At 41.5% G+C, this 20,766-nt stretch overlaps 1 protein-coding gene across 2 annotated transcripts in view; it reads left to right on the top strand.

Moving 5' to 3' along the window:
- igsf21a (immunoglobin superfamily, member 21a) overlaps nucleotides 1-19,850 on the top strand; it is a 360,747-nt gene extending 340,897 nt beyond the window's left edge. For both annotated transcript variants that reach the window (XM_050038823.1, XM_050038824.1), the window contains 3 exons: nucleotides 2,419-2,611; nucleotides 8,485-8,523; nucleotides 15,804-19,850. In XM_050038823.1, coding sequence (XP_049894780.1) covers nucleotides 2,419-2,611; nucleotides 8,485-8,523; nucleotides 15,804-15,880 — 309 coding nt within the window. In that variant the 3' untranslated portion in view covers nucleotides 15,881-19,850. The remainder of the gene's footprint in view (nucleotides 1-2,418; nucleotides 2,612-8,484; nucleotides 8,524-15,803) is intronic.
- Nucleotides 19,851-20,766: the final 916 nt, after the last annotated feature.

Below are 20,766 nucleotides of genomic sequence, written 5' to 3'. Positions count from 1 at the left end.
ATGCTAGACATTAAGCACCTTTTATGTGGCTCAGCATCTGCTGTGTGATTGAGGTATTTGTGTGGTTGAACAACCGAGAACTGCCACAAGTGCCAGTTTGGACATTTATAATGCTTGTAGTTGTATTTGGCCTTGCATGTTTGTATAACGTTAAATTTGAAACTTTAAATGTTTGAAAAGGTGCTTTTTTTGCTTTGTTTTGAAAAGAATTTGCTGGCAGATGTAATCATAATAAATAAGTGAAGGACAGAAACATGGTAAATACAGTTTGTTCTTGTTCCACTTATTCATCTGCACCTGTAGAATTCTGACGACACCTCCACAGATTTTTTTTTTTTTTTAATATAAAATTATCTTAAATGAATACTGTCTGTGTGAAAACATGTGCACTATGAAAACATTCAGCTAAATGCTGCAGATTTTCATTCTGAATTACTGTTAAAAGCCGTTTTATTTAAGAAAGGAAAATTCTGGATAATTTATCCCTCATGGTTTTTGTCATGAGTGAGTTTAAAATGGTCAAACAACCATAACTAACTCTAGTCCAAGCATGATTCAAAACACACCCTGAGACCAGGGAAAGGTTGTTTTCCCAGCTCAAAGAATTATGTTATTTAGGGCAAATACAAATTAGATGTAATCCACAGGATAAGGGTAGTTCTGTTTTCAGTTCACTTTCCTTTAATCCAAACAGGTCACAATAATGACAATATGTGAATACCCACAATGGAAAAAATCATGGAATTTCACAATCACATTTTCTGGACCTGGAAAAGTCCTGGAATTGGTCAGAATCATTGAAAATCATGGAAAAGTCATTGAATTTTGTTGTGTATTATGAAATGGTTACAGTAATCTTCTGTGAATAACCCTCTGAATAATGTAACATAATGGCAAATTACATTTTTTAAGCTGTCGACTTAACGTAGCTTTAGCATGCCTCAATGTGTGATAATGTTTTATTTATCATTGCATACATTTTTTGTCATTTTCTTTCTGGGTTCGTCTCTCCCTGTGTGCCAGTTTCAATCTGATATGTTTGAAAACGCCGGTCAAGTGGGGCAAGAATGAAAAATTATTTGATATGGGTCCTTGAAAATTCATGGAAATTTTGTCCATGAAAATGTGTGGGTACCCTGTAACATGTGATATGATTTTAGAGTATAATTTTAAAATATTCTTCTTATGATTAAAACCCAGCATGTGACAAAATATATTTAATTTCTGATACTGAAGGTCATGATAAGTGTGCGATATTTTGCATGCAGCTAAGTAACTAATGATTTATAGGTAAAACATGAATTTTAAGATAAAGTGGCTGTGATCATTTAAAAATATTTTTTGGCAAAGGGGGGTGTATAACATTTCAAACAATATAGTTGAATTATGTATTTTTAAAAGACTTCGAAGTCGTTGTAACCAGACTGCATTCTTTTCCCCTGCACTTTATTGGTCTCTTTAGAAGCTTCTATTTTAGATTTATTTATTCATCTATTTATTAACTGAATTATTTTACTGCACTGTGAACTTTAAATTTTGCCGGTTTTAGACGTGAAACAGTCTTTGTTAGTTGTTTATGTTTCACCATAAAAATGACAGTAAAAGGAATCTGAAAATCTGAAAATCTGAAAAATCTGAAATGTCATGTCCCTTTTCAGTCTGTGTGAACCACAGACTGTTCCATTAACGGCTGTGGAGATCCCCTCTTTAATGGTAGACGTCGGCCAGAAATGCAAGACATTTTTAAAGCAGTTCTGCACTTACTTTATGAAAAAATACCTAAAATATCTTGTATATTTTGCTTTTTTTAGTTTAGGGTCCACACTTTGCAGTATCAAATAATAGTCCACTGTTAGTAATGTAGGTGTGTATGTGTGTGTGTGTGTGTGTGTGTGTGTATGTGTATGCAAACGCATGCATGTGTGCGTGTGCTTGTGTGTCAGGGAGGGATTGTGGTGTGAGAATAAAGCACGACGCAAAGCCTCATACCTCAGAAGTGAAATGTACAAGAGATTCACCCTCTTACTGTGTCCTTTTATTATCTATGAACACGTCAACCCAGTGATATGAATGAGATACTGCTATATGGAGGGTTATATTTTTAAATTGGAAATGGTGGTGGTGGGGAGGGGGCTGTTCTCTGGAGGGCTCAAAAATGTGAGGAGAAAAAACTGTTGTAAAGTGAAGTGTTGATTATTAATGCATGTTGTTAACTTGCCATTGCATTAGAGGGAAAATTGGAGCTTGTATTATTCATGTATCCTTTGCTCTTAATCTCTTGGCTGAAACTCACAGCCGTTCTCTGCACCACCCTCTCACCCCCTCCCCTCTCCTCTCCTTTCTTCTATCTCTTTTTTCCCTCTCCTTTTCCTTTTCCTTTTCTCCTCTCCATCCCATGCGGGCGCTGGGTGTTGATAGAATGAGGTGTTCCCCGAGCCCCTCTTCACCTGGACGCGAGTGGGGGGCCGCCTGCTGGATGGCAGTACTGAGCGAGAGGGGAAGGAGCTGATTCTGGAGAGAGTGCCAGCCGAGCTCAACGGCTCCATGTATCGCTGCACGGCCCAGAATCCTCTGGGCTCCACGGATACGCACACTCGCCTCATAGTCTTTGGTATGTACGCTCAATTCACCAACACACCCTGGCCCCATTCTGGAGTGGCTACTACACTCACAGCTGAACTGAAATCACATTTAAGTTCAATTAATTATTTAGAAGACGATGAATATGAAACATTTTTTGGGGCCCACAAGAATTATCTGGAACACTTATACAATTACACAGTTAAATGTCACGGAAAATTACATAATTCTACAAAATTCATTTCATGTATCTACAGTATCTTTGAAAAATACTTAAGAGATTTATGTGACCGCTTTTAGGTATGAATCATTAATGCAGCTAAGTGTGTGATTAATAAGAGATTGTATTCCTAATTGGCTCAACAACACATTCTTTTTAAGGCTGCACTTGGTGGAGGGTAACTATTCTCTAGCGAGGGATTTAGTCACTACTCCATGAATGGCGTGTCTTGTGCTGCTTTCACTTAAACGCCAACAGCCAACAGTGGCATCAAAGGGCCATGTTGATATCAAAGGACCTTTGTTGTTGACAGTGTTAGAGAAGCACTCTGTTCAATGGCCAAACCAAGGTAACGTGTTCATTGGAACCTGGAAGTACTTCATTTACTGGTGTTGATGTGGGAGCTGGATTGCTTACAGGCTCTATTATATCTGTGTGCCTTGCTCCTCTGGATCTGTTTACTTTGGACACTCTTGGAAGAACTGGGATCTGCCACTCTGAGCCTCATCAGAAAACTCTATCAGTGTAGACAGTTTCAAAACAAATAAGTTTTACGACAGCTAAATGGGTATTGGCTACTTTAGCCTCTTTCAGATGTACAAAATGTGACGGCAGTTTGACATGTTGGTCTCATGTTGGAATAAGCACCAGAATCATGTTTCTGTAGAAGTCACAGTGTCAGTCACTCATGACTTCAGTCTGATTTGAGCGACTTCACATTAGCAGAGAGGCTGCAGCACACACACTGTTAAATATACAGACAGCAGTTGTATAAATTAGACATCAGGGGCCTCATTACAGAAAAATATTCTAACTGCTTGTACTATCTTATCTTGAGTTTGGAAAATAAGAAAAAAAATCCTGTCTCTAAACTTTTGATGACTACGTCCTATCCTATCTCACATCTCATACATTAGCTTCAGTTATACCATATTCTGGGGCGGTAATGGTTGTTCCAAGTATGAGGTAAACCCTCAGGTGTTACCAAGGAAACCGAGTTATGTCTTTTAAAAAACTTTAGATTTTTTACTGGCAAAGGCATAAAAATATATATGAATATTCTTACCTTTGATTTCTATGGTAAGTGACAATGGTATACACGGGATAATGCTCTTCAAGGTGTCCATTATCAGTGTTTAACAGCCTTTACAGAGGCAGCCGTCCTCATTCATGCCTCCATATGCCATTAAAAACTTATAACAAACACCTTGTCAGACATTATCCTTTACATACTATCGTCACTATAACTATAAATTTGATTCATTAATTGCTGCTTGTCTTGTCATGCCTGTATCTATGTTGACAATGTAAACAGACTGCCCGTATCTCTGATTAGAATATACGGGTAAACTACTCGAGATGGACAAGCTGTAATATCAAATGCTCTCCCTTTTCATTGGCTACCTTGCTTGCTATCATGGATAAAAAAGTTATTTTAATTAATTAATCAATTATTTTTAATTATTTATCAAAATTCAAAAAGTTATTGTACAGTTTGAGTAGCCATTTAATCACTTTATCTTGGAATTCATGCAACAGTTATTTCGCATTTAAGATAGGGTCGGTTCCCTACATTGGGAGATCCCTATCTTGAGATGGTTCTGTAATAGCTAAAAAAAAAAAAAATATTCTAAGTGCTGTCAAGAAACATGATTCTGTGGTACCAAAAATCCTAAATGTCATTCTTAACTGAGATGAGATAGGATTTGAAACTTAGGATTTTTTTGTAATGAGGCCCATATGTCTTTATTCTATCTAATGAATTATGATATTGAGGTATGTTTGGGGGTTTTGACCCAAGCAGCAACCTCTGCAGCTGAAAAAGGAATCCAATGCAAAAACTGCAGTACCTTAAATGGCCACTTGAGGGTGGCTCCGGAAGCGAGTCAGTCCCATACACACTCGTGAAAATGCCCAACTTTACAGCAGAAATAAACATGTTTTCAGTCTGGTACATAAAACAGATATCGTTTCTAGAGCTAATAACCCCTTGATGAGGACTGTACAGGGGTGAATTTTTATATAACTCACCTTTTTACATTTTGATAAGGCTTAAAGTTATGCACATTAAAGGGAAATTTTGGTTTATTTCAACCTGTCTCCTATCGTCCTAAATTTGTTTCAAGTGACTAGTGACATAAAAATAATAGTTAGCATGTTAGCCGTTAGCCTAGATACAGCCGGGGTGCATAGTAGCTTCAGACCTGTTAAAACATAAGTGAATGGGCAACCTTCAAGTGCAAAGTTAGTCCACTAAACAAGCTTTTTTTCCACAAAGACCGCCTCATATCGTTAGGATAAATGTCAGAGAACATATAGAAAACGACATGTAAACGTGTTGTCTTACCTTACCGGTGTGCTGCCATGTTTGTTTACCATTTAGCTCTGCTTTCCAAAGCGCGGCCGAAATATCGCGAGAACAAGCAGCGATCTCATACCGTGCCTGAAATCTCGCGAGCTCTAGATAAAGCCCAGCTGGATACTACTCCAGGTGGAGGTGTCTCGTCCTCGGTCACATCCAGACCTTGAAAATAAGGCTGCAACCGGTCCCATTCCTTGCAACAGAGGCATTCCTCTTCTGTGGGCACTGGGGCACAGCATTCACAGGTACACCACCAATCTCCAGAGCTACGCAGCCTTGCAGCAGCCATTCCTCCTCTCTCGTCCTCTACCTGTTGCGCCTCTCTCTCTCTCCTCCTCCGTTCTTCAATTTCACGAAGCTCTTCGTCAGTGTATTCTGGCTCAAATAAATAAGGGCGGCCATCAAACTCTGCAAAATCAAATTCCTCCTCCACAAAGTCGAAGTCTGGCAAAAAGTCAGCCATTATTCTATAAATCTTTCATAAAATAAATGAATGAACTTTTCAGGCTACTGTCCGGTTCTGCCTTCCAGCTGTTGCTGCTTGTTCTCGCGAGATTTCAGGCACGGTATGAGATCGCTGCTTGTTCTCGCGATATTTCGGCCGCGCTTTGGAAAGCAGAGCTAAATGGTAAACAAACATGGCAGCACACCGGTAAGGTAAGACAACACGTTTACATGTCGTTTTCTATATGTTCTCTGACATTTATCCTAACGATATGAGGCGGTCTTTGTGGAAAAAAAGCTTGTTTAGTGGACTAACTTTGCACTTGAAGTATGCCCGTTCACTTACGTTTTAACAGGTCTGACGCTACTATGCGCCCCGGCTGTATCTAGGCTAACGGCTAACATGCTAACTATTATTTTTATGTCACTAGTCACTTGAAACAAATTTAGGATGATAAGAGACAGGTTGAAATAAACCGAAATTTCCCTTTAAGGGCGGGGTGTGACAGGTTTGAGTGGCGGGCTGTCTGCGAGCCATTGCGCCCCCGCTCCTCCACAGCTTCACCCTCTTGTCCAAATTTGGTCACTTCTGGCTCCAAAAAAAACCCAAAATAGTGATGTCTAAAGTGCTGCACTTGAGGGAGCAACAAATCAGTGGGTGACATCACGGTGGCTACGTCCATCATTTTTATATGATTTATGGCAGTGTTTCCCATCTGGTCCAGCCACGGCGTCCAAATTTTGTGTTAGTCATTAGTACGTCAAGCTAGTTTGCTGTCTCTGTCAAGTACCTGTCCATTCGTCACTCACTCTACAGCAGGAGACAGCACTTTAAGATAAAAGCACTGTTTCAGAAATTCACTTTACTTAAAAATAAAGTGTGTTTTTTTTACAAACTTGACACGTTTGTGAGTCACATGCGATCCATTCAGAATGGATCCATGGCCCTCTTTTGGACCGTGACCCACCAGTTGGGAACCACTGGTCTATGGTTTCCACAACTGAAAAGCAGAGGTGAACTTTCCTTGTACTCACAATAATAATTAATTGAGGCTTTAACTAAAAAAATAAGTTTTACAATCCATCAATGATGCAGCCTGTAAGAGAACAAAGAGCACTTTTTCCTTGATGTCATTATTTTCATCCCTGTCCCTCAGCAGTGCTGCTAATCCCTTCTGCATACCACATGCAAAATATCGTGCAAGCATTGCGGCTCTATCCATAATGGCTCTGTCATGTTGGAATAGAGCCATTAGAAAAACATTTACGTAACAGAGACCTATGTCTGAAAGCCCAGAAGACATTACTATATATAGATAAAGATGAACAATGTTACACATTCCATGGCTGAAAGGGGCTTTTGACACTTGTACTACACAGAAGTCAAGTCACGTAAGAGACACCAGAGACATATTTTTTTTCAAAATGTAGAAATGTGTGTTGCACGCACACGCCCGCACTCCAGCCCTGAAGTGTCCTATTAACGTAAATCAGGTCGACACCATTTTCCTACTTCATCGAGTCTGATACAAAGAATATTGTATCCATCATTTTTTCTAAACCCCCTGCCCGAAACGCTCCTGTGAACAGGGTTTAAAGTATGTCACAAATGTACAAATTACTGGGCGGGCCTAATAAGAACCCACTTTTAGGGGAAAGTGCCACTTTAGGGAGGCGTTACCTTGGGAGGCGTTTTGCTACGAAGAGCACTAATGTCTATTTAACACCCTGATGCACCCTCAGGTGTCATCGGCTACGTGCCTAGTATGGCCCATCTGTCTGCCTGCTCCTTGTAGATTGCTTCCACTCACGCTTAGGGGAAGTAAATGGTGATTAAGTGACCTTGGCACCGTCCCCCGTGGCCTTGAGATGAGACACTTCTCTCTCTGCCGGGGGGTGAAGAGATAGAAGTATTTGGGGGCTCTGCTCGCTTGGCAAAGTGTTCAATATAAATCATCAGGAATAATAGAGTATAATGATGGCTTGGTATAGAGACTCTCCACCGACGACGGGCAGCACTCACGTCTTGATGATGTACATCTTTAGCCACCCTCAGTGATAATACCCTCTGAGATTACTGTGAAGTGAGTCAGCACTGAGGAGCCGAGCAGTGACACACACACACACACGCACATGGGCGGACAACCAAACTGCACACACATGCAGAAACACACAGATATGTATGCTTATGTAAATTTGCAGGGGCAGGCAAACAAGAGCGCACATATGCAGGGTGCACACACCAATTTCCCTGCACCTCTCAGAGGAGCTGATGTTAATGTGGCTGTATTGAGACCAGAAGAGCTTCACACTGTGCTGTATGTGGCTTCCACCTGCTCGTATGTGAAGTCAAAAAATAGCTCACAAAGTGGAATTTAGGCGTGTTGCTAATACTCGGCGAGCCCTCCTGCTTCTTCCTTCGCAATTACTTTATCCCTCCTGAGAACTTTGAAAAAACATCGTCAGGACGTATTGTGCAGGGTAGACATCGGCGCTGCTTATTAAAGGTGGAGTCATTTTCTCTAAACCTCCTTTCCCAGACTGTCTGGCCACAGCTGCAGTCGCCTGGTCTCGCTGCTGCTAAAAGTGTCCTGGTTGTTCTGGTGCGCTGCTCTGTGTTCCCAGTTCCATTAACAGGCCCAGTGTTTCTCACTGGGGATGTGCCATTTAACATGTGCTTCAGGAACTCTGGAGTTCAGCTTCATTAGAAAGCCACAACCTCTGTCAGAGATGACTATTTTTTCTCTTTATCTCTGTCTCTTCTCCTCCTCTCGCTCCTTCTCGTCTTATTAAATCCCCCCTTCATTCACTGCAGTCTCTGTAACAGCTCCATTTTTTGATCATCTCACAGTTGATCTCTCTTCTTTGTCTCCAACAGAAAATCCAAGCATGATGAAAAACACACAGAATCAGAACAGTAAGTATTTCAGCCACGGGAATGATTAGCTTTGAGCGTGTGATTCATTATAATGCATCTCATTATTCCCACTGTATCGCTTGATCATCGCATTGCCACAGACTGCTGGATGTAACATGAGAACAAAATGTGACACTGCAGTCTGCTCGCGCGCAAAAATGCGTGCCGAAATGCGGCGCTGATCAGAGAGGCGAGCTGTTTGGGAGACAGTGGTTTCGACATTCAAAGTATTGACAGGTGGATGTTTCTCATTCTGTCCTGAATGCATTTTCCCAGATAGACTGCGTGAGAGTGATTCAGTCAGGATTAATCTTCGGCGATGTTCAAGCAGCGAGCAGGCAACAAGCCTCTCCCAATGACTAACCGAGCCTGTCACTTTTGGTTGAGTGCGAGATTATTGGTGTTTCATATGTGCAGCAGTGGCTCATTTGCGGCTTCTGAGATTATCATATGTAAAGATGAGGGATTGTCAGGAGAAGCCGCAGGGCTGTGACAACAACCTTTCCATCTCTCCCTTTTTTCTGCCACTCCCTCTCTCTTTCTACTTCAATCTCTCCGCCTGTCTCTCCTCTCCTCCACTCTGACTTTTCATACTCTCTTTCTGTCTCACAGTGCCAGCCTCTCTTTCATCCATTTCTAGTTGCTCTTTCCACCATCCTTATTTCCCTCTCCCTCCCTCACTTATCCTGTCTCTTCCCCTTCCATCATATTTATATTTCCTGCTTTTCCTCTTCAGCCTAGCTCACAATCTTTGATTTTGATGCAGGCTCACAGGCCTTATGGTCAGTGCAGATTATGTTGTAGTTCAGATCCAATGCTGGCTCACCGGCCAGTTTTGAATCACCAAGACTGAAATCAGTGTGTCTCTACAGAGATTATTCAGGGGTAAGAAAAACTGAACGACCCATAAGAGAAGACTCTTAAAGATAAGCAAAACTTCTCTTAGCGTGATAAAAAGCTAAGAGTGGTGCATTAAAGAGTCCTAAAACCAACCGTCAGGTCTGAAAAATGAAACCAACATGAAAAAACTGCAGTTCTTTGAATAACCACTAGGGGCTGGCTCCAGGAGCAATTCAATCCCCATTGTCTCCACCGCAGGAACCACCCCCGAAGGACAGAGTTCCGGAACTTTTACAGGGGCTAAACAAGTCCCTGCCTCGGAGTAGGTACTCAGAACGGCCCCGAAAGACTCCTGACTGGGGCTTGGGGATTACTTGGTGCTGATTGGATATACTCAAGGCGGGATGTGACGTTTTGTAATTACAATGGTTATCGTAGATTAGCTGGGCTAACTGTTAGCTGTTAGCCGTTAGCAGTGTCTGTAATAACTCAGTAACTCAATATACAGTCCGTGAAAAAAAATTTTTTTCCAGCGGATATCTTAGTTACAACATGATTGAGCTAGCAAAGCAGTTTTGTGTTGCTATGTGTGGTATTTATTCAGTTTTGGGAAATCACGATGTCTAGAAAGCATCAGTGGCTGCAGCTGACAGGAACAGCTAACAGCAGCAGCAAAGCTAACATCAGGACGTCATATGTTAAAAGCCTCCCGTTGCCGGATACGACATGAAACTACTCCAGTTAGCTCAATAATGTTGTAACTAAGACATCCGCTGGAAAAAATATTTTTTTCACGGACCGTTTATTGAGTTATTGAGTTAATACAGACACTGCTAACGGCTTACCCGCTAACTACGTCCCTACGCCACTACGTCGCCCCGGTCAAAATGGTCGCGCAACGATTACGTCACATCCAGAGCCCGGTAACTTTACAAGAACCTTCCTCCTACTCCGCTCTCTCAGTGGAGACACGGCGGTTGAGAGGGCCGGGTGAGAGGACGTTCCTGTAGTAGTTCCTGCCCCGCAAATAGTACCAGGAACTTCTTCAGTGGAAACGGGCCTAAGGCTTCAGCACTGGAGTCCACAAACCAGTCTATGCCTAAAACCCAGAAATGAGTTAGCATATTTGCACTTCCGGTTCCCTCGTCTCGAAGTCAGTGGAATTTTTCAAAGGTTTCTGGGTAGTTACCTAAAATAAGATTTGTGGTTAACACAAGCTTATAGGTCTAGTATGTAGGATTGACGGGCACCTATTGGCAGAAATGGTATATAATGTTAATAACTATGTTTTCATTGGTTTATTCTCACCTGAAAATAAGAATTGTTTTTGTTACCTTAGAATGTGCCGAAGTAGGTCCTCTTCTGCAGAATCCGCCATGTTGTTTCTTTAGCCCAAAATAGACAAACCAAACACTCGCTCTTAATAGGGCCATTCACATTTTTATGTCGCCTACCATGGTTCTCCTACATGCTTGGCACACAGGAGAGGTTTGGCTATTGAAATGCAAAACAAGAAAAGTGCAGGAATATACAGTGGAAAATTTAATAGTGAGTGGACAGATATGTTTGCTTTCAGCACCAATGCTGCAAAGTTATATTACGAAATAATCATAAATAACTGCAGAGTAGCCATCTTGTGTTAAAGCACAGGTATTGCATGATGTTTATTTAGACCTGTTGGTAATGTTGATAGGCTGATAGGAGGTGTTACCTTCCTTGTAAGGCTTAAATATGCTTTGGGCCTCGAGTCAGATTTTTTTATTATTATCATTATTAGATTAAAATTGGCTCTTTTGATAGTAAAGGTTGCTGACCCCTGATCTTACTGAAGAAAACACAAAACTATCTTGAACTTTTGTTTGCAGCTGATTTCATGAGAAAACCCACACTGACACAGGGAGAACATGTAAGGGTATATATTGGGTATTCTTGGGGTTTTCTGGTTTCCTCCCACAGTCCAAAGACATGCAGGTTAATCTGTGACTTCAAATTGGCCATCGGTGTCACTGTGAGTATGACAGCTGTCTGTGTCTATGTATCAGCGCAGTGATAGGCCGGCAACCTGTCCAGGGTGTACCCTGCTTCTCACCCAAAGTCAGCTGGGATAGGCTCCAGCCGCCCCGTGACCCTGAGTAGGATAAGCGGTTTTGGATAATGATGATTTAATGAGCTATTCACAGTCTCACTGTAGCGTTTGTGTGGACTTAGGCTTGCATGGCTTAATCTTGGATACAAGCATATCGTCATTGTCGACTTGTATATCCAAAACTGTTACTTTTCAGGAAATGACAAAAAGCCTGTGTTTTTTAAATAACTCAACACTAAAGTGGCAAGCTCCTTTTAAGACTTTTCATTGGTTAAATATTTGTAAAACTCACAGACAAGATTTTTGCCCAACAGTGACAATATGCTACTGGCAGGATCAACGAGGTAGCCCTCCAACACGGAACGGCGCTGAGCTTTCTTCTACAATAATCCAAAATCCAATGGAAAAATCCATTTGGCTTTTTGTCAAGGGAATCAGGGCGATGTTAACTTCCCTGTTGGCCAACAAAAAAGTATATGGCAGCATGTCTGGGTCAGTCCACATGAATATGCCTCTATTACTTATTAGAGAAAGAATCCTAACGTTAATCTGTAAGATACATCAGTAATGTGCCCTAATTGGAACTTCTGTTCCATGAACCAAGAATCAATAAAACACCTGTATTGTACCAGTTTCTGAGCTGCTGTTGACGAACTGGAAAATGGATTTTAATGGTTGAATTTCACAGTGTATCATCCCTCATGCATGTGTGTGACGCCCATGTTTGTCCCAGCATACAGCGTGAACAGCTTCCCAAGCAGATGGCACGCGGAGCTGTCTTTAAGCCGAACCGCCCCAGTCAGACGAGATTTGAACAGTCTTGTATTCTGACATTGGCTTCACTCGTTTTCTCACTCTCCCACTTCAAAAACATCTCATCATGTGTCTCTCGTCCTCTCCCACACTCAATTTCCCCGTCTCTCTTCCCTTTCGCTCTTTGTTTCCCTCCTCTCTTCCCCCCCCGCCTTTCCCATCCCTGCTAGTCGTAGGGATGCAAATCTGAATATGCAAATGCCATGGTAAGCGCAGGAGCAGGTGTGTCACAGCAAGGACAGAATCAGGTCAGCATGGACGCGCAGACATGCCTTGCATGCAAGTCAAATTGGTGTACAACATGGCCCCAAGAGGTCACCGCACACGTGCCTGATCGCTTAATGGCTGAATACCCAACTCCTCGTCTGGTGCGAGGGGGAAGGACCACCTCTGTCAGTCAGTCAGGGCCGCAGCAGACGAGAAAAGTACGCTTCCCGTGAGGGGTTATATTCATTCATCTTTGTCAGAATTCCACTCTCCCAGACAACTTGTCAAGTCGTACTGTATGGCAATGAACTGACTTCAAGAGATGAGTGAAACTGAGGACAAAAATGTGACATGTTTTCTGTCGCATAATACTGTACCTGTCAGCCTTGGCTGGGGGAAGTATTAAAAGTTTGGGGGTTGTCATGTTAATATGGGCAATGCATCATCTGGGCTGAGACACGGCTGTGCAATCATACAGAGAAATTCATTACAAATAACAAAGTCTCAACTGATGGACTTTGCATTCATTGACTCCAAAATACCATAAAAGCCAGGAGCCATAATCAAGTAATCTGCATTTTAATTTTTTTGGCAGACATGCTACATCTGTCATTTTTCCATAACGCCATGAAAAATTCTAATTCGAATCCTCTTTTAGAGCAGAGGTCAGATCACAGACAGGAACCAGACTGGTAGGAGTGCAAACAGATGTGTCAGAGCCGCAGTCAGAAATATCAAGTAGGTTTGTAAAGGCGGCTAACGTGACTTAAAGTCATGTAGTCATATGCAGAAAGAAAGCATTGTGCTTTTAGGTCCAGCACAACTGAGGTGGAGTCATCCTTTATTAAAAAGAGCACGTTGCCTCTGAAATCAGTCCCAGTTCAGATTCAGGTTGGCAGAAACGCACTGAGGTCTGAGCCAAAAACTGAAGGCAAGCAGATGGCTGGGCGACTTGCATCTCTGATTGTAGACTGGAAGGGGACCTCAGATGATGATCTTACGGTTGGATGAGCCCATTACAGAATGAGATGAAGTACTTATTGAGAAGATCCAGTTGTTATTGTCTTCTGTTGTATGACTTCAGTGAAATATGCCGCGTATGAAATGTCAGATTACAGAGTTCTGTGGAGATTTACATTCATTAGGGAGTCATCACGAAGCCTTGATAGTTTAATTTAAACAATCCAGGCAAACATATGATCCAACTGTTTATGATCATAATGTAATCAACATTTCTCAGCAGGCATATTTTATCATCCAGACTCACGAGACTGAATCACCTGTCAGATCTAACTGCTGCCAGATCAGAATTTGACTCTAATGAGTCTCGCCACGCCCCAGCAAGGTCGGGCTCGTGATTGTGATTGTTGCTGTGGCCACAATCTTGGCACAATCTGAAGAAGCTGATGGTTATGTCAGCAAAGCCACACCCACAGTCAGTCACAACTTTCCTCCCACAGCAGCTCCGGTTCCACTGTCCTCTCTGTATGGTATCTTTCACAAAACAATAGCAGCATAAAGCTGCTGTCTCCGCTGATGTCTCCTCTGTAATCTAGTGTCGCTGCTGGGTGCCTTAGAACAACAAGTGCAAAGCATAAAAAGAAAAATGGATCTTCACACATCAAAGCAAATTGTTATCTGAGGATTCCTCAAATATTGGAAAAGAAAGAGTGTGTGTTTGTCTAAAGTGCACCAAAGGCCATGTGTTGGTGTAGCAGTATCCCTATAGACCAATCTGGTGACCACTGAAATGGCCGTACACATGCTGCGTCTTTAACCACTTGGAAAATGCAAAGTCAGACGCTAGGTGCTACTCTTGTGTCTTGTGTGCAGCAGCAGGTTGCGTCTGAGGTTGCTAAGCAACCTTAACAAGCATTGTATCATAGTGTACTTACCTAAAATCCTGAGTGCAGAGCTGATCTTCTTCCAGGTGCTGTTTGTGTGTAGGCCTATTGTCTGTGGGACAGATGTAAAGCTCTGGCATCCCTGCACTAACATGATCAACTTCTTCTCTGCTTATCTCTGGGTTGCGCCCTGAAAAATAGGTGCTCTGGAACACGTGCACACCGCTATGGTGTTGCTTTGGCATTTGAGCACGTCTGCTGCACATCTACATTGAAAACAATGAATTTGAGGGCGCAAAAAATGCGGCATGTGTGCGGCCCCTAATGGAAGCGCACATCTACTCATAGAGATACAGCTGTTACATTAGCTAGCTCAGTGGTGCTAGATGAGCTAGCAGTATTAAGTAGATGCACGCTTCCTTCGGTGCAGTGTTACAGTTGGTGGGTGTAGTTCAGTAGAGAGAAAATAGTTCCCATATGGAACTGCTCACAGCAGCTGCTCATGTATTTTTCCTCTTACCTGTGGTGTTGTTTATCAGTTTTGATTGTTTTGGTGTGAGTCACCGAGTGTCGGAAATATCTGATGCAACAGCAATGCCTCTTCTCATAAATCATGACCTGGTTTCTCAAGAAATTCCACCGACTTTGTCGTGAGCAGTTTCATGTAGGAGCTATTTCCTTTTTTTTAACAAACTACACCCTCCAACTGTATCATTTCAAAGAAGGAAGTGTGCATCTACTCATGGGTGATAGGCTAGTGCTCCTGAAAGCAGAAGATTAAAAACATTAACGCTGTCCTCCTCGGCTGAGCTGTAATGAGTAGATGCACATTTCACAGAAGGAAGTGTGCATCTACTCATGGTGATAGGCTAGTGCTCCTGAAAGCAGAAGATACAAACATTAATTCCGTCCTCCTCGGCTGAGCTGTAACGTTAGCTAGCTCAGTGGTGCTAGGTGAGCTAGCAGTAGATGTACGCTTCCTTCTGTGCCGTGATACGGTTGGCGAGTGTAGTTCAGTAGAAGGGAAACAGTTCCTACATGAAACTGCTCATACTAAGGTCTGTGTTTTATCTTGAGTAACTGGGTCATGATTTCTGCAAAGAGACATTTCAAATGTAGTTTTTGGCACTTTGAGCACCACAAGCTGAGTGCCATCTAGTTTTATTGTATTGGAGAGAAGGCAGACATCTCTACAGCTGATATTGGCGACATTCAGTAGCTCACACCAAAACAATCTAGACTGATAAATAGCACTACAGGTAAGAGGAAAGATATGTATTTTTTGATTTGGGGGTGAACTGTCCCTTTAAAAGCAACAGGTATATAACACCAGTTTACTTCACTTTTAATCACTTTCATTTAATTTGAGCAGGGTTACAAGTAAAAGATTTCATGTCTCAAACCACTTTTAGAAATGTTACTTTGCTGATTGATGAATAGTCTGAGGAAGTGCGTCTCTGTCTGATTGACTGTTTCTTTGGTGTTTGTAGATGGAGCCTCCCGTGTGGACGTGCTCGGACTAACGTGGATGGCACTTGTCCTCACAGTGACAGTGGAACTGACGTGAAACCTCTCATCCGAGACACTCTCACGCACACACATACACACACACACACACATACTTGCCCTTCTTACACTACATCCACACATGCACACACGCACACATGCAGACACACTTTCCACAGACCCTGCAAGCCTTCTCCAGTCATCAACAGGCCCTCCATGCGTCAGTCGATCAGGAAACAGCGCCATCACAGGATGGCGCTCCACTGTTTTTTGTAATAAAATAATAACCAAGATAAATGATATCAAAAGAACAACGTGATGAACATGACAATAACCACCTCCTATATAGCCCTGCCCAGTTACACCCCTTTTTTTGTTTCTTGTCCCACGTCTGCCTGTTGATCAATAAAATCAGTTGATTTGAAATGGAAAAAGAAAAAAAGCATTTGGATTTTATTTTGACGAGTCAAAATGTCATTGGTGTTGACTGAAATGTGAAAAAGTGGAACTGGCTTAGGATGCGCCACCGTATCAACCACACTCATCTGTTACATGTCCTGGGATGCACCTGATTAGCAACAAGCTGATAAACCACGGGGGAACAAACACAGATGCTCCAGGAGAACATTCTTTTTTTATTAATATACAAGTATTCCTTTTTTTCTGATGGCGCGGAATGTACAAGAGGATTTAAATGCATTACGAAACTAGAAAAAAAAATCTCCTTTTTGAGTGTATTTTGTGTACATCAGTGTAAATATTGAAAATAATTAAAGAGGTTATATGGGTTCAGGTGAGGGATGGTTGTGGATACAGTTGGAGTTTACACTTCTCCACCTTTGTTTGTACTTCATTCAACACTGTTCTCAGAGATAATTCTTGGCTGAAAGGACAGAAACATTAACAGCCTTTCTGTTTCTCATTTGGGCTTTTTATATCTATATGGCAGGTCTCCAATGACAGAGTTTAAAAAAAAAAAATCTAACATATGTCTGCTGTTTTGGGGTTGTGGTGCATGTGACGTTTGAAGATTCTTTCTCCTTTTGGTGTGTTGCAATTGACAGCACTGCAACTCATTGTCACTGGCCTGTAATCCAGTTATTCACTTGTGACATACTATCTTAAGTGACCTACATTGTGTACAAAACGTAACTCTTACCCAGACATCTACAGTACTAGTAGGATCATTTTAGCCGCCATTCCAGGGAGGTGCTCACTTGAGGCAGCGTGTGTAAACAGGGTTGTTGCATTTGTTTCATTTCACCTGTATTAAAATGGAGAGATGATAAAACTTACAAGCCTTGACTTTACTTACAACACTGTGTTCAACGTGTTCAGTCAAATCCATCGCCAGATGAAATGTTGGCATTGTACGTTTCTGCAAACCACGGATACGTCACATTTATATGTTATTACATAGGAGATACGTTGAAACTTTCTTTACATTTCAACAACGCTGTGGTTAATGTGTGGTTAGGGTTAGGCACAAAAACAACTTGGTAATGGTTGATAAAGATCATGTTATAACTCAAAATACCCAGTTTTGGGGGCAGAATCCTGGCAGGAAACACTGCTCTTTTTTGAGACTATCCTAGCAGGAAACGAATTGTCTCTGTAAAAAATAAATGCTTATTGTGGCACCATCGAGGCAGAAAATGCAGCAATGTGCAAATAATTTTTTTTTTTTACCCCAGCAGGAAATGCAGCGATATCCCAATAAAAACAACCACTTTCATGACACTATCCTGGCAGGAAATGCAGTGATGTCTCTGTAAAAAAAAACAATTGCTTTTTGTGGCACAATCCCAGCAGGAAGCCCAACGATTTCTAATAAAAACAACCGCTTTTTTGTGTGACCATCATGGCAGGAAACACAGCGATATAACGATAAAAACAACTGCTTTTCATGATACTATGCTGGCAAGAAACACAGCGATGTTGTCGTAGTAAAAAAAAAAAAACACTTTTTGTGAGACTATCCAACCAGGAAACGCAACGATGTCTTTTCACTTTTTGTGGGACTATCACGGCAGGAAATGCAGTGATATCACAGTAAAAATCAACTGCTTTTCATGAAACTATCCTGACAGGAAGCGCTGCAATGTCTTGATGAATAATAACTGTTTTCTGTGCCACTATCCCGGCAGGAAACCCACTGTCTCAGTAAAAAATAATTGCTTTTCGTGGCAGTATTTCGGCAGGAAACACAGTGATGTCTCCATGAATAAACAACTGCTTTTCGTGACACTATCCCAGCAGGAAACGCAGCGATATCACAATAAAAACAACCACTTTTCAGGACACTATTCTGGCAGGGAATACAGCAATGTCTCCATAAAAAAAATAATAAAAAACAACAACTTCTATGTGGGACCATCCTGGCAGAAAATGCAGTGATACTGCTGTAAAGAAACAATTGCTTCTTGTGGCATAGTTCCAGCAAGAAACGCAAGAATATCTCAATAAGAACAACCACTTTTTGCAGCACAATCATGGCAAGAAACGCAGTGATATCATGATTAAAACTAACTGCTTTTTGTGACACTATACCACCACGAAACACAGCGATTTCTTGGCAAAAAACAGCCACTTCTTTTTTTCACTTTAAAAAGTTGATAAGATACGTATAAAACATGCACATGTAACAGATTCGTGGTTTGCTGAAACATACAATTCCAACATCTTCTGGCGACTGGGCCGGTTCAGTAGTGGATGTGCATCTGCCAGTCTGTGATGCTTGGTACAGGTAATATGCAGTATCTAATAATGCTCATTCATGCGTATCCAGATTGTTGCAGGAACTGTTTACAATCTAATTTGATGATAATCTCACCATGTGAGGGAAATCTGAAGGACAGTCTGCAGAGGCTCCTGCAGATTTTTATGCCGGCTCACTTAGAGGTGAGCTCCAAAAATGACTTTGTTTCAGATATTCCTGATTGCACTGACCCCAGCATGACTTCTGAAGGAGATTCTGATATTGCTGTTAACCCTTTCCAGTGTGCGCTCTCTCTCACACACAGTGAAGGGTAGCTTAATGCAGAATAATCCTGCATTTTTTTGGACTTCACAAGAATTGCAATTTAAGCTATTCTAAGGACACAACATGTATTAAGGGATTAAGGTTTAAACCAGGTGGGAGGTAAAAGGGGAGATTTCTAAAGCTTAGTCGAATAGAAAGGATAGACCTATCCGTTTGGGATATCGGCTCACCTTGCCAAAGTACAATCCATATTCCTGCATTGTGGAGATGAGAGCTGCATAGCAAAAACATTATTAACAGACAGTCATATGCGCTTTGAATTAATTTTTTTTCCAGTGAGGGAAGCAAAGGGCATGAATCCTTGTCCACCCACTGTATAGCATTATAACTCAGCTATCATTTTAATTTTGATTCAAGAGGCACTTTTGTGCTTTTTTACTTTTTTCACTCACTTCGCATTCAAGAGAGAAAAATAGCTCCATCGCCATTTCTGAATGCATTAGAGAATGTGCAAATTGTCTTTTGTGTAATCATCATGCCAATAGAGAAAGTACATCATAACTCTGTGTGTGTATGTGTATGTGCATATGTGTGTATTAAAGCTGTCTACAGGTTAATAGCAGACGTGAAAACTTCAAATTCATGAAATTAGTTCAAAGCTGTTCTGAACTGAAAAGTTCCAACAGGCAATAAATACGACCTTTTTAAATATATGGTCTTATTACATATTCTGTTACCCAGAAAGATGGACTCAGTATTTTAGCTGTGGATGTGCAGCATTTAATTGTTCACACATCAAGATATTGTTCTGTTTACTGGGTATATGTCATTGCTTTTCAGGTGTATTTGTGACATGGTTGGATGACCCTTGTGGAAGCTGGAGCCAGCTTCACCCGTTCTTCTTTTATTTCCTTGACAAATTGATGACTCAAGACATGTTACGAAATATTAAAGGAATACTTCACCCCCCAAATGACCATATGTATATCAATTCCCCACCCTGTGTTAAGTTGACCTTGTGACAAAGACTTTGTTTTCATGCCTGCCTTTGGTAAATAAAGAATCCAAGAAAAAGAGTGAAATTCTTATTGAATTGACGTCATAGGGGTCCGCTTCTAACAACAGCAAAACCATATCAAAACATCAGTTTACAAACTCTCACACAGCTCATATAGTATAATCCAAGTGTCATTTATTCAGCCATATGCTCAGTATTTTCCAAACGCACCACCCTTTCCAACGGAGAACTGAAATAAAAGTAAAACTTATTTACTCTCTCTTCAAAGCCAGACTCCATTGACAAAAACAGCAATTTAACCTCATTAAACACAGGAGTTGCTGGTCCACCACTGCTTCTATCAGTTAGGTTTTTTTGTTGCTGTTGCTGTTATTGTGTGATTTAGGTGTTTTAAAGGGTTGGTTTGAATTCAGCAAAGTCACACAATAATATAAACACACTGCCGATCGCTGCAGTGGCAGACCAGAGGCTGCCTTATTCAGTGAGGTAAAATTGTTTTTGTCAATGGAGTCTGGCTTCAAAGAGAGCATATTTAAGTTTCACTTCAGTTAAGTTCCCCATTGGAAAGCGTTGTCTGTTTGGGAGGTACTGAGCATACGACTGGATAAATGAGACTTGGATTATACTGCATGAGTTGTGTGAGAGTTTGTAGACTGATATCTGAATAAAGTTTTGCTGTGTTAAACATGGCTGCCTATGAAACATAGTGATATAAGGGTAAAAGAGAAGACTGGCAGTTCGATCCCTGGCTCCTTCATTCAGCATGTCGAAGTATCCTTGGGCAAGATACTGAACCCAAATTGCTCCCGATGGCTGTTCCACTGGTGTGTGAGTGTGTGTGAATGGTTACTGAGTCGCAGGTGGCACCTTGTACGGTAGCCTCAGCCACCGGTGTATGAATGTTTGTGAATGGGTGATTGTGTAAAAGTGCTTTGAGTGTTCGGAA

This window comes from Epinephelus moara, chromosome 24 (genome assembly GCF_006386435.1).
Source record: "Epinephelus moara isolate mb chromosome 24, YSFRI_EMoa_1.0, whole genome shotgun sequence".
In the NCBI taxonomy this organism is placed as follows: Eukaryota; Metazoa; Chordata; class Actinopteri; order Perciformes; family Serranidae; genus Epinephelus; species Epinephelus moara.
Note: the sequence above shows the minus strand (reverse complement) of the source record. Positions and strands in the feature narration are given on the sequence as shown.